The sequence below is a fragment of the Amblyomma maculatum genome, chromosome 1, assembly GCF_055883805.1.
Source record: "Amblyomma maculatum isolate TAMU_Amacu chromosome 1, ASM5588380v1, whole genome shotgun sequence".
NCBI lineage: Eukaryota > Metazoa > Arthropoda > Arachnida > Ixodida > Ixodidae > Amblyomma > Amblyomma maculatum.
In genome coordinates this window covers 235,314,342-235,328,907 of record NC_139344.1, presented here as the reverse complement: position 1 = coordinate 235,328,907, position 14,566 = coordinate 235,314,342, and the positions used below count along the sequence as shown (strand labels likewise).

Here is a 14,566-nt window from a genome sequence, read left to right as displayed (position 1 = left end):
GCTTGGTTAAGCAAGGCTTTGTGTCTACGTTGGACAATCTTTGACATATTATGATTGTGTGCCAAGAAGTACATTTTGAGGTAATAGAGGCACAAATGAAGAGATTGGTGATTAAGAAATCAGGAAAATACATTTAAGTGAATGAAGATCAGCAAGGAAAGCCTACAGATAGGAGCCAATAATGCAGTCATGTCATAACCTCAAGGGCAGATTTAAGTGTCGTCCCCCCCCCCCCCCCCCCCCCGTATTTTGTTTTTTCACATAGGGCAAAATACACGTACAGATTGAGTGGAAGCTTAAAACATTGCTTATGTATTGTAACAGGCTACAAATCAAAGCTTCAGTAAGAAGTTTTTAATGATCTGATGGAAATCACTCAAGATGACTAGTTTACTGCAGTTCTTTTCCTTGCATTAATGACAAAAAAAACAGCGCACTGCCAGAACGTGATGCCACAAGTTCAATTTCATTCGCTCTCTACAGCTGTTAGTGGCAGAGAATATTTATAGGAACCCTTCAATTGCTTAACATTTTTCTCCCAAAGTATGGGAAGCAAACAAATAATGAATCTTTTTTCTGTCTAGTACAAGATGGTACCTAGACATGCGGTATAAGAGAACTATTATCAAACACTTTGCTACTTGTAAACATTCTATATATTTAAACGGTGGGCTACACAGCATAAGAGCACTGAACTAACACTGTAGCACAGTAAAGACCTTGTTTTTTTATTTTTTTTTTTACTTGCAGGATGGTGCCTCCTACTAGCACAAAAATGAAGTTCAACTGTCTTCATAGTGATAGTCTGCTGCTAGAGTATCACAGTTTGGAGATACATATTCAAGAACTAGTGTTTCCGCTTCATTCAGGAATTTGGAGTTCAACAGCGTCTCAAAAATGTCGCTCATACCAAGTGCTTTTAAGGTGCTTGCATGGAACAGGAGCAACCTCTGTAAAGGAAAAAAAAAAGACATTACTGTCTTGTTGAAGCTTGATGCGCATTTAAGCGTAGTGTCGGAAGGGCTTGCCTACTTTTTCAGTGAGCCTGTTGTTCTGATTTGGGAGTTTCTCTATTATGGCAGTACTGTCAATTGCTCTTCCCACTGTCCACAACTGCAGATAAATGTCTCTATAGATTTCCACATAACAGCCATTATGAATATGAAAACAAAAAAAGCATTACCTTAGAAAAGTGATATGGCTTTGAGCGAACTTTGTGACCCTTTGGAAAGAAAACCTCAAAATACACCCTGTCAGCAAGTGGGACAGTCTTCTCGCCTGCAGCGTGCATCTTCATTTTCATGAGCTTCACTTTCTGTGCTGTAGGAGATAAGCTTGCTTTGCTTGATATAGGTTTCTCAACTGTCTTCTTGGACTCTAAAGAGAAGAAAAATTAGGAGGAAATGTAATGCAGAAGAAAGAACCACATTGTTGCCTCTTAGAAACCAGAAATACTGGGTTACAACTACAACAGAAAGGGTAGAACAAGGTGAAGAAGATGGCTCTAACTGCAATAGAAAAGCCAGTCACCACTGTGGGAATTAAGAAGGAACCCCAGATGTTTACAAAGAGTGCCAATTACTGAGTTTGGTTTGTTTGGTTTACTAATGGTACAGATTGCTGCTCAAATGTCTCAAGCCTGACTAGAGCAGGAACTATGTCCAAAATTAGGCACACAGGTAATGCTTGCTTGCTGCTACATTGTAGATACTACAAAGCTTCTGATTTGAACATTAGTCATGCAGTAATAATGAGTGGGTTAATTGGAGAGATATGGTTAATTGGAGAGATATGGGAGAGGCCTTCGCCCTGCAGTGGGTATAGTCAGGCTGATGATGATGATGAATAATGAGTGGAAAACTGTAAAAACTTATGAGCATTTGTTAAGCAAATGCAGTGGTAGAAATGATCATGAATGTTTGAGCAGGCTTTGTAGCAGGCAAAAAGTTAACTTGGAGTAGCTCCCCCAAATTTTGTAACATGAATGTGATGCTAATACCTGTAATGAAAGTCGGCATTTTTACTATCACCGAACAAAAAAAAATCTTGTGACCTGATGCCAGAAACTTTACCTCACAAAACACAATATCTGGAATACAATATATAAAAACTTCCAGCACAAATAGGAACTGCTGGGAAAATAAACATGTACAGAAAATTTCAGATGCTTAGTCACTGCCTCTCCCTTTCCCAATTTAGCCATTTTGCTCACCAACTTCCAAGTGGTTTTTGAGTTCCAAATGCTATAGTGAGCCAACCTCTATACAATTTTGAACACGCATTCTGCGTAGACCACCACTTTCTTACTGGCAATGATAGCCTTTAAACATGTAGCAATATTTTTGCACGCATTGTTTTGAACATGCACACTCAAAGAAAAAAAAAACCCCACAAACTATCGAAGAAGTAAAACCAGGGGGAGGAAAGTGCACTAGACACCAAGTAGCACATCAGCAGGCCCAGATGGCAATTCTATTATGTTAAAAAAAGAAATTGGGCCCAAAATTTGAGGAAATGTCACGAGAGGTACAGGAAAACTGTTAATGGAGGGTAAAGCTCCCAATGAATGAAGACCAAGTAGGATGAGCATGATATATAGGGAAAAAGGGGACAACATTGACCTAAACAACTACCGTCCCATAACAGTTGCAAAAGTGATCTGCAGGACGGTGATTCAGATTATAAAGGCTAAATTGCAGGCATGGTTGAGATTGAGGGGGTGCTAGGGGAGCTGCAAAATGGGTTCCAGAAACAAAAGAGGTCAGAGGACAACCTGTTCTCATTGACACAGTGTATTGAAATAGTGGAGAAGAAACACAGATCCCTATGGCTAGCTTTTCTGGAAATCAAAGGAGCCTATGACAGTGTACTTCAAGAAGACTTGCGGGGCATCCCGGATGCATTAAGTGTAGAAGGTGGAGTAAAAAACCTATCGAGAGATATCTATAAAGGTACCAGGTGCTTATAGAATGGGGAAAAAGATGTCAGAGCTCGTAGAGGTTAAGAGGGGGCTTAGGAAAGGGTGTCCTCTGTCAACTTTGTTATTCTGCTGTACCAGCAAGGATTACAGACTAAACTAGAGAGCAGCGGACTAGGCTTCAACTTTTCCTTCTTCACGGTGAATGGGCCTAACAGCCATTACCAGGGATAATGTATGTGGATGATATAGTACTAATGGTTTGACAACAGAGAAAATTTGAAGGGGTTGTTGGATATCTGTAGTATAGAGGGAGACAAGTTAGATCTAAAGTTCAGCAACTAAAAATCGGCAATCATATAAGGGAGGCGTGTGTGGATATGTGTGTAGTGTGTTGATAAATAATAGCCGAGTATCGAACAGAGCATGAAAAATATGTAACGACTGCAGGAATGCAGTGGTCATGAAAAATAGGGCATTGTGGAATTACAATAGGTATGAAGTGGTGCGAGATATTTGGAAAGCAGTGATGGTTCCTAGTCTGGCTTTTCACAATACAGTCTGTGTATGATATCAAAGGTCCAAGCATAGTTGGAAATTAGGCAGCATGGGGTAGTCTGGCTTGCTTGCTTTGGGAGCTCATGGAAATACACCAAATCGGGGAGTGTAGGGTGACCTGGGATTGTTTTCATTTGAGGGCAGGGAAGCTAGTAGCAAGGTAGAATTTGAACAGTGATGAGGGAAATGGGGAAAAAGTGGTGGGCTAGGAAATTTCCTGTAAAGGGCATTGCCCTATGGTTCAAGGCAACAAGGCAGATTTAGCCAAAGCATTTAGTTTTAAGGCTAGTGGAAGAATTATAGACTCTGAATGGGCAGAAAAACCAAACGGAGATTTGCTGACTGGTGGCTAAAATCAAGGCAAGAGTAAGTACATAAGCACTACTCATGGCTATGTGGTGTGTGCCACCACCGCCTGTTCTGTGAAGTCTTAACCAGCCATCCATCCACAGCTAGCCAGACCCTGGTTATCCAAGCCCAGCTATAACAGGAAGCTACATGGTATATTTGACTATAACAGGAAGCTGCATGAGAGAGTGCTATGGTCATTCAACATATGTCGAATACTGCATGCAGGCCACCCTTATTAACAAGCATAAGTAGATCTGACTAATGCTGGTTGTTGAAATTGCAAATAAGTTCAGTGTTCATACTTTTACCAAAAATCCTTCCCATGTTGCAATATGCAGTAAATTCAATACAGCAGTAAAATTTTGTACAACGTGCAAACCGTTTGTCTCTACTGCAGCTGGGCCAAAGGTCCATCAAGTATTTGCTTTTGAACTGAATGCTATCCTTGTTAGTGCGGAGAGAGAGCGAGAGAGAGAGAGAGAGAGAAACAACTTTATTTGCCCCACATGTTGTGAATTAAGGCAGGTGGGCCCTGTGTGGCCCCGAGGTGGGAGCGACATCTTGGGCCCACGGAAACAAAACCTCGAGTAACCATTGTGGCCAAGATGAAAATGCAGTAGTTTCTTCTGCTCTCAAAATTCACCACAAGCTGGTGCTCTCAGTATCAACGTACACTACCATCGTGTGCTATTTGCGACAATTTTTTCTCTTTCCATTTCTATTTCTAAGTGAAAATAATAATAATAATAATAATTATTATATTAGCCTTACCTAGTATTTTCTGCACTACCTTTGTCGTAAGAGGCATGTGCTCAGACTGTGATGGCAAGCATTTGCATTTATGGCCTTGAGCATGCCGGTGACGCACACAGAAATTTGCCGCACAGAGTCCGCAGGCTATTGGGGTGAGCTCTTTTTGTGTGCAGTCACTAAAACTGCAGCAGAAGAGCGTCCCAGTACGACTGCACCTGGCCTCCTTGTCTGTCAGCACATGAGTCTGGGCAAGAGACGTTCGGCGAAAAATGCATGACACTCGTATGTACAATTCACAGTTAAATAGACTTAATTGCTTTCGCACCTGAACTTGGTCACACACATGCGCATCTGAGGTTCGGTGGTCACTGCTGTTAATAGACAATTTTATACAGGAGGCATTAGTCACATGCGCCACAACACGAATAGAGCGTTCGAAACAATTCTGCACAACGCTTACCAAAATGTGTTCTTGCAGTGCACACACTCGAAAGGTAAAAAATCTGAAAACGATGGGGAGGAAAACATTAAATAAAACGAGCGCACTCATTCACCGCAACTTACGTGCATGATCTGACTCCGTATAAGTGTACTCTTTGTTCTACTGATTTACTAATAAAGTGTGTATTGAGCAGGAATAAAAAAAAATTAAAAATGTCGCCCTCCGCATGATGTCCTCAAAAAGACAATCGCAGTTTACATCGACCAGTTTCCTGCTTTCTATACAATCACATACGTGAAAAGTAACGCACAATAGGCTAGTTTTTTGAAGCAACGAATAGGGCAGAAATGATCTACTTGCCTAAACGATTGCATGACTCCACGTGACAATGTTTACCCAGCTGAGGCAGCTCTGCCATTATACAACTGAGATCAATAACGAGAACCGCGATACCGTTTCACCGTTTTAAGGCCTGCCCAGATCAGCCCAGATGTTCTAGATCAACCAGTACATCTGGATTAATCAAATTTTGGCTAAACACATGGTTTAACATTTGCGAGCGATTTCAGGTCTTGATACCAATGTAAAAATGCCAGCAAGACTCAGTCCAGTCACCCAGTCAGTCGAAAACACAACTGACTGGAGAATAACTGAACCAATGGCGTAGACTGTCAGCTGGAAAGCCGGTCGTGGATGGAAGCTTTCTCAATGGTTTCGCACCTTACGCCAAAAGTTGATCTAAAATGCAATAATTTAAAATTCTGCATACTTTATTGTAAAACATGCTGTCAAAGTTTAAAGGTACAAATGCACGGGGGGGAGGGGGGCAAATTTTTTTGCACAAATCCCGCAATTAGTGCGGCACGCAGTCAATCCAATCTATTAAAAAGGTCGCACTTGCAGCCATTCGCACGCTCGTTTCTCGTCCACCATCCGCGTGTTGTGGTTGCGCCGTGAACGCGTCAAAATTTTATTATGAATTTTGTTCCTTGCCTCACATGGATTCCTCGAGGGGTAGCTAAGGCAAGCCCCCAAAAAGTAAAATTACTCAGTGAACAGCTAAAAGAGCTCATAGAAAAGGGTGCTCCCGACAGCAAAAATGTGGACGGCATGGACGACATGGGTGACTGCAAAGCAGGAGCGTCCGAAGACGACATTTCGGCCAAATACGGTCTGGACACGTACGATGATGAAGACAGCGAAGCGCCGCAATTGGGAAATCTAGGTTCTCTTGCTGTCTACGCAAACAACGCCGACGACCCCTACTTGGACCCACATGACGGTGAAGATAGCGAGGAAGAAATTGACGACTTCACCATAAGACCCATGGACAACTTGATTGCTGTGGCACGTGTTGATGAAGATACATGCGCCACTATTGAGGTATACGTCAACAACCACCAGGAAGAGCATCTCTACGTTCACCATGACATCATGCTGCCTGCTTATCCGCTGTGCTTAGAATGGATGAACTTCGATCCGACAGACCCGAATCCAGGCAACTACTTGGCAATTGGCGATATGACTCCTGTGATCAGCGTGTGGGACTTGGACCTGGTTGACAGCTTGGAGCCTGCTTACAAGCTAGGAAAAAAGACTAAAAAGAAAAAGAGTGCAGTGAAGGCGACAATGATGCACAAAGACGCAGTTCTGAGCCTATCATGGAACAAGCAAGTAAGACATTTGCTTGCTAGCGGATCGGCCGATCAGAAAGCCCTCGTTTGGGATTTGGATGTAGGTGTCCCTGCTAGGTGTCTCTCAGCGCACGAAGAAAAAGTCCAGTCCGTTGTTTGGCATCCCTTTGAAAGTCATACTCTACTGACCGGAGCATGTGACAGTACTGTGAAACTTTGGGATTGCAGAAGCAGCGATGCTAGCTTTAAGTCATGGACCGTTGATGGCGAAGTGGAGAAGGTGTTGTGGAACCACTTTGACCCCTTTTACTTCTATGTTGCAACAGACAATGGCTTTGTATATGGTTTTGATGCACGTACAGATCAAGCTATGTTTACTCTGTCAGCCCACAGCAAGGGTGTCACTGGCATGGCGCTCAGTGCCTACTGCCCTGGCTGTCTCATCACAGCCTCTGAAGATAAATCGCTTAAGGTGTGGGACGTAGTGGATCACAAGCCTGTATTCGTCTTTGAAAAAGAAGCACTGACTGTTGGCTCTGTGCTCACACTAGCCAGTTCCCCAGACGAGCCTTTTGTGGTGGCTGTTGGGGGCGACGACAAGACACTTGGGTTTGCAGTAGTTGACCTGAAAGAATGGGCTGGGTTGAGCTGCTTTGAAAATCGGAAGCTGCTCAAAGCAGAAGTACAGACAGATGACGCCAACATGGAGACAGATGTTCCCTCAGGGGCTTTTGGTGGCCTTTCACTTGACACTTAAATTTCTGTTCGCTTACTGCCTTGCAGTTCATTGGCTGAAGATGCCTTGTAGCTGGACCTTGCTCAGAAATAAAGGTACAGGCAAACGTTTTGGAATTTTAAAGCACACTTCATTTTTTGGTGCCACACCTCTTGTGTGAATGCACATAGAATAGCAGCCTTGATATATGTGGCCCAAGTTGTGACTACTCAGTGGGCTCACTGCATCTTTTGCAGTTCATAAATGGCTTCCTGGAGGACTTCCCTGCTTATTCCTGTTTGAACGCCGATCGCTTCTATACTGCCAGGATCCAAATTAACAAATGCTTCCCAGTCCACCTGCAGACAAGAACATAATGAGGTTCTTTTCAGTTTTATTATTGAATGATGGCTCACCTCATTTTCTTTGAAGTTTTCAGCATATTTTCCAAGGCCTAGTGCTTGCAGAATGCTAATTATTAAACCTGAAAAAAAAAAAAAAAAGCAGAGATCGAAATTCAGTTACAATTGACACTTCAGGCTACAAATTAAAACAACAAAGGCAGTCCATGTAAGCATGATTTTTGTTTGTGACAGAAACTTGCAATCTACTTTATATTTCCACAATGAAGTAGAGAATTTTTAATGTGATTTATTGCTAGGATTTATCTTTCTAGAAAGTAACTTGGAATTACCAGCATGAGTTTGTGTCTACTATCAAATTAAGTAAGCAAAAGCTTTTATCTTTAATCTTATTCAGTAATGATTAGAAATTTTCACTGCTACTGTGGACACTTAATTTTCTATGTGATGCTAGTAACATCATAAGGAGGAACTAAAAGGTACTGAGGTTATCGCTAACACTCAGTGGCAGCCTTGCAGGTTGTTTGTTACTGGTAAATGTCTCTATCACTGCTTCATCAAAATTTGTAGGAGCAATGAAAGGCTGGAAAGCAAATTTAATAATCTGAGGTGCCAGTCATAGTACCTTGTGGCATTTTAAGATCCAAGATAGACGTGGGTAGTCTGTAGGTGCTGTCTGAAGTGGTATTGCAATGAACAAGAAAAAGGAGCAGTAGTTTCTTCAGTAGTTGCTTTGGTGGATAGTTGCTAAATATAATTATTTTCACGAAGAAAAGTGCTGTATGTCACTCCTTTGGTTATATTTAAAGCTGTGCTGCACTTCTATTTTTCTTTAAGCTTGATACAGGTATATGCTGGCCCTGAAGAATAAAGGGTGCATCGTTTGCTTACCAGAGCTGTCAGATTCAGTTAAAGAAGACTGTTTTGAGTGATAAAATTTTGGCTCAGTGGCCTTTCTTGTGACCTGCATGGAAATGAAACAACACTTATTGTTGAATGACTGCAGGTTACTTGGACAACACACATACCTTTTGTGAGTGTGTCCTGGTGGAACTATCTGTTGAGGCTGCTTGAACGCCTTCTAGTATTTTCTTATAGTTCATAAGTGATGGTGGCACTGCCCTGTAAACTGTGTCTACTTCAGGAAAAACCTGAAAGAAGGTAAAGTACCACTGCTGAGAAATATTTCACTGGAATCTTTTTTTTATTGTATAACATATACCATTGGTGATAAAAGTGTCTAGAGTGTATGAATGGCAGTCTAGATGTTTAACCACAATGTGCACCAACAGATGCCCAATTCAGTAGCACGATTAGTGTATTTGGAATTCAACACCTTAAGTGAATTGGGCTATGTGCCCTACTGAATGTCTTTAGATTAAGTTTAACCTCCTGGGGTTCTTTAGCACTGACATTGCAGAGTACACGGGCGTCTTGTGTCACCATCTAAACGCGGCCACTGCAACCAAGATTGAACACATGTCCTTGGGTTCAGCAGCTGAGTGCCTTAACCATTGAGCCACTGTTGCAAGGCCACTCGCATATCTTGGGGACATTTGTTCTCGGTAGCATAATCATATTTGGTGTGACGATATGATTTGCAACAAACAAGACATGATCAGTACTTCCATCGTGAAGTAAGAGAGCTGGTGGCAGAGGTGAAAGTAGGCTTGAGCATTTTGGAGCAATAAAATGAGTTTGGAGCGTTCGATTTATGTTCTGGAGCATGTTTCTAGCTGAAACACTATTAATAATTGCAATTTTCTATTCCCCCGCAGGGGGCATCTGTTAAAGCAGATGTTTGCGTGTACTGTGCGACACCACGGACCCCGAGCACCCACGCTTAGCCGTGCGTGGCATCGCCGTGTCTGGGGAAAAGGGGATCCTGGTGGTTGAGCCGATGCCGAGTGTTTGGACCTTTAAGGCCCCTCGGCGGAGGCAACACACCACTTTGGCCCATGCTTCCCATAGACGGCACCTCCGGGCTGACCCACCCGGGGGGAACCGGCAGTCGCCTTTTCCTATCCTCCCCTCCATCTTTCACTTTCCTATCTTCTATCCTACAGCTCTCCTGTCTTCTTCTCTCTTCTTGGATTCTTCCTTCTTCCGGGCGGCTAGGGTTAACCGTGTGTGGTGTAACTACCCTGGGTTACCCATATTAGGTTATAGTTACTGTGTACAGCTGGCGAGGGTAGGACTTATTTATTTAACTCCTGCCCCGTCCCCTTGTTGGGCTCGATGGTGGGTGGCTGGCACTGTGACCGAACAGCATACTTACTTTATGGCTTCTTCAAGACAAAATGATCGCCAAACAAAGAAAAGGCGGACCGAAGTAACCTCTCAATTCTTTAATGAAAAACTAGAAATATTCCCCAAGTTCCACGTTATCCACAGTGAAAAACCAGAAAAGCCAGCCCGCATGGTGTCTCCCTTCATCGTGTCCAAGTCTCTCACACAAGCCCTGGGTCCAGGATACAAAGTATCCAAGCTGGGCAGTGGGGACCTCCTGCTTGAAGTCAAAGACAAAACTCAATATGACAACATTCCAAAGCTTGAGTCGTTTGGGGACATCCCAATTGTAGTGTCTATGCACACATCATTGAATACTGTCCGTGGCGTGATATCTGAGAGCGATTTCTTGAACCTCACAGAAGAAGAAATGCTTGAGGGGCTTAAAGAACAGCATGTAACCAATGTGCACAGAATAAAAATAAGAAAAGATGACAAAGAAATACCCACTAAGCACCTTGTCCTAACTTTTGCCACCTCCACACTCCCCGAATCTATTGAAGTAGGATATATCAAAGTGACTGTGCGACATTATATCCCCAACCCCAGACGCTGTTTCAATTGTCAACGCTTCGGTCATGGCTCACAGAGCTGCCGTGGCCGTCCAAAATGTGCAAGATGTGCTGGAAATGACCACACCTCTGAAAACTGTGCAGCTGTGCCACGTTGCGCCAACTGCGATGGGGAGCACCCTGCCTACTCCAGATCATGCCAAACTTGGAAAAATGAAAAGGAAATCATAGCCATAAAAACAATAGAAAATATCAGCTTCAAAGAAGCGCGCGAAAAACTGAAAAAGAAAAACCCATTCGTTTTTACAGCGAAGGCAGACTACTCCAAGGTGGCGCGTGGGGGCGACACGCCACGCTTGAATCTGGCTCCTGTCCAGGCAATGCCTCAGACAGGACCACCCCCGCCCCAGGCAGGGACAGCGAAAGCTTCCTTGCCATCTGCAAAACAGGGCCTACCGGTCTCACAACCGCCAGCCCAAAAGGCTTCCCTTCAGAAGAAGCCTGAAACACAAGCACCCGCAGCTGACCAGCGGACGTCCAGCGCCTCCGAGGAAGCGATGGACACTAGTCTTAGTTCGCCGCCGCTTCTGCGCCGGCACAACTCCCTTGAAAAGAAAAAAAGGGACAAACCCCGAATAACGGGCCCTGAGAGACCCGAAACCTAAATTTTTAACTCTCAACAAAATCCACCCAATATGGCGTTCCTCATTCACTGGAACTGTCGAGGTCTAATTAACAACTATAATGATGTAAAAGATCTCTCAAACACGTTCTCTCCATTCGTCATCTGTTTACAAGAAACAAACCTAGGACCTGAATATAAAAACATTCTAAAAAATTATAAAGTCTTTCGGTGTGACCGGGAGCAGTCTGGTAGATTATCAGGAGGTGTCGCTATTGTTATCCAGAGTGGTGTTGCAACCAGACAAATCAAGCTCAAAACTAAATACGAAGCCGTAGCTGTTACCACTTTGCTTTTTAAAACGATAACGATATGCTGCTTATATCTTCAACCTCATTCACCAGTAAATCTCCATGACTTAGAGGAGCTTTTAGACCAGCTGCCAGAGCCTTATCTGGTAGTTGGTGATTTTAATGCCCATTCATCTTTTTGGGGCAGTGAATTAACAGATACTAGAGGCCGCATATTAGAAGATTTTATATTATGTAACAACATATGTTTGCTGAACACCGGAAAGCAAACATACTGCTCACCAAGCTCTGGAAAAATGAGCTGTTTAGATCTATCCCTCTGCTCGCCATCGATTTTTAATTATTTTAAATGGGACGTGATAGACAACCCGTATGGAAGTGATCATCTACCTGTTGTTATTGAGCTTTTATCTTCTCCATCAATCATCCCTTCTAAACCACGTCGCTGGAAGCTCCACCTAGCCGACTGGTCATTGTTCAAATCAGAAGCCAATTTAGAAAACATTTTTTCAGACAGCCTCAGTGTAGATGAATTAAATGAGCTTTTCACGACCCGTATCCTTGCTGCTGCTCACCTTGCTATCCCCCAGTCCTCGGGCAAAATACAACCAAATCATAAACTGTGGTACACACAGGAATGTAAGGAAGCAAAAAAACAACAAAATAAAGCCTGGGGTGTCTTTCGCAGGTACCCAACGCACGAGAACCTAATGAACTTTAAGAAAGCAAGAGCAAAAGCAAGATATATTCGTCGCAGCGCAGAGAAAACATCTTGGAAAAACTATGTTTCATCTATAAACAGTTCCATCACATCCAAAAAGGTATGGGAACAAGTTCGCAAACTAGATGGTACCTACTCCCCCTACACAGTCCCTCTCCTAACCCCTCCAGGTGTGCAAACTAGCTTGCAGGAGCAGGCAGATATACTCGGTGAGCATTTCTGCAGAGTGTCTAGCTCTAACCACTACACAGAATCATTCTTAAGATATAAAATCACAGCTGAAAAACAGAAACTCCCAACTAGCGGTGGCAGCAACGAACTGATTAACAGTTTAATCACAATACAAGAAATTCATAGAGTTCTATCTACTGGCAAAAAGACTGCCCCAGGCCCCGACGAGATACATTATGAAATGTTGTCCCACCTCTCTGAGCCATCTGTAGAAGCCCTTCTAAAGTTTTTCAACAAGATATGGGTAGTAGGACAGATACCGGAGGCGTGGAAAAAAGCTCTTGTTGTACCATTTTTGAAGCATGGCAAACCACCAACTTCGGCCAGCAGTTATAGGCCAATATCATTAACTAGCTGTCTGGCAAAATCATTTGAGAGTATTCTTAATATTAGATTAATGTTTATCCTAGAATCCCAAGAGCTTCTCGATATTCATCAGTGCGGCTTTAAGAAGGCATGTTGTACAACTGACCACCTTGTCCGTCTGGAAAATACCGTCCGAGAAGCATTCATACACAGACAGCACTGTCTAGCGGTCTTCTTCGATCTTGAAAAGGCATACGACACAACATGGAGGTTCGGAATATTGCGTGACCTTGCAGACTTGGGCATCCGTGGGAGAATGCTAAACATCTTGCGTGATTTCCTCTCTAACCGCTCATTTAATGTTCGTCTAGGCACAACTATGTCAAAAACATTTATCCAAGAGAATGGCGTACCACAGGGATGTATTTTAAGTACTACATTGTTTGTTGTAAAAATGAATAGTATAAGTAAAGCAATCCCAGAGTCTGTTATGTATTCACTCTACGTTGATGATTTGCAAATTGCCTGTACATCATCCAACATATCATCCTGTGAGAGGCAAATACAGATAACATTGAATAAGTTAGCTACATGGGCAGACAGGAATGGGTTTAAATTCTCCCCTCAAAAAACAGTAGCTGTTCTTTTTTCACTGAAGAGAGGCCTACAGACAGATCCAACTTTATACCTAAATGAAGCTGAACTGCCAGTAAAAAATAAACACAAATTTTTAGGTATAACTTTTGATAAAAAATTAACATTCCTGCCTCACATAACTAACCTTAAGAAGAAAGCTTCTAAGTCCCTCAACATACTCAAAGTTCTCTCAAAGAAGCACTGGGGATCCGATCGAACATGCCTCTTACACATTTACCGCTCTCTTGTACGCTCCAGTTTAGATTACGGTTGTATTGTGTATGGCTCCGCGAGGTCATCATATCTAAAGCGATTAGACCCAATACATAACCTCGGCTTACGTCTTTCTAGTGGTGCATACAGAACATCCCCCATTAAAAGCATCTATGTAGAAACAAATGAACCACCCCTAGCCGACAGGAGGAGCATGCTTACATGTGAATACATACTCAGGATAAGATCTTTACCAAAACATCTCTGTTTCCCCTTAGTTACAAAGTGCCCTTCCAGAACACTGTTCATAAACAAACCCCATGCTATCAGGCCTTTACTACTCCGCTTTGAAGAAATATGCCAAGATTTAGGAATACTGGATGCACTTCCAACTGTAGCCCAGAGACAGTATCCATTTCCGCCCTGGTACAGCCTTCCCTCTACATGTGACCTCACACTGACAGCCTTCCGAAAAAATCAAACAGCACACAAACACATATTACAGGAATACCTAGCACTACGAGAGAAGTATATGAACTTCACAGAATTTTTCACAGATGGATCAAAAGCAGCAAATTATGTTGGATGTGCTGTCGTGCAAGGCAACATAGAAAAAGTCATAAGGCTACCTAACAGTGCCTCAATATTTACTGCAGAATGTTACGCTGTCTATGTAGCTGTAAATAAAATTATGCAACAGAACTGTGAAAAGAGCATAATCTATACCGATTCTTTAAGTGTGCTTACGGCATTACATTCCAAAAATGCAGTTGAGCCTATAGTAGGGAACATCATTCACGGCGTAGAAAAAATCACAACGCAAGGCCAAACCATAATCTTTTGCTGGGTTCCTAGCCATGTTGGGATAGATGGTAACGAAGTAGCCGACTCATGTGCTGCACAAGCTCGAACTAAGAAAATAAAGAAAATACCAATTCCCTACAAGGATTGTATTAAGTTAGTGAAAAGAAGCCTGATAGATAAATGGCAGAA

The 14,566-nt window shown here is 42.8% G+C and overlaps 3 protein-coding genes across 7 annotated transcripts in view; 1 reads left to right on the top strand and 2 right to left on the bottom strand.

Annotated features, from left to right (window-relative positions):
* Positions 1-704: 704 nt before the first annotated feature.
* LOC146205931 (AN1-type zinc finger protein 1-like) lies at positions 705-5,713 on the bottom strand. The gene is made up of 7 exons (XM_084590592.1): positions 5,382-5,713; positions 5,040-5,082; positions 4,905-4,950; positions 4,598-4,823; positions 1,184-1,377; positions 1,033-1,113; positions 705-950 (listed from the first exon to the last, which is right to left on the bottom strand). The coding sequence occupies exons 1-7, from the start codon at positions 5,437-5,439 to the stop codon at positions 783-785; spliced, it is 816 nt and encodes a 271-aa protein (XP_084446718.1). The 5' UTR covers positions 5,440-5,713; the 3' UTR covers positions 705-782.
* Positions 5,714-5,902: 189 nt separating this feature from the next.
* LOC146205930 (periodic tryptophan protein 1 homolog) lies at positions 5,903-7,873 on the top strand. The gene has a single exon (XM_084590590.1). The coding sequence runs from the start codon at positions 5,997-5,999 to the stop codon at positions 7,410-7,412; it is 1,416 nt and encodes a 471-aa protein (XP_084446716.1). The 5' UTR covers positions 5,903-5,996; the 3' UTR covers positions 7,413-7,873.
* The window catches only part of LOC146205929 (uncharacterized), a 30,635-nt gene continuing 23,661 nt past the window's right edge, over positions 7,593-14,566 (bottom strand). For 2 of the 5 annotated variants that reach the window (XM_084590586.1, XM_084590588.1), the window contains 3 exons: positions 8,761-8,883; positions 8,624-8,696; positions 7,610-7,854 (listed from right to left, as the gene is read on the bottom strand). In XM_084590586.1, the coding sequence (XP_084446712.1) occupies positions 7,610-7,854; positions 8,624-8,696; positions 8,761-8,883 (441 nt within the window). Of the gene's footprint in view, positions 7,855-8,623; positions 8,697-8,760; positions 8,884-14,566 lie in introns of all 5 variants that reach the window. The other 3 variants (XM_084590587.1, XR_014704295.1, XM_084590589.1) reach the window with 3 other exon arrangements.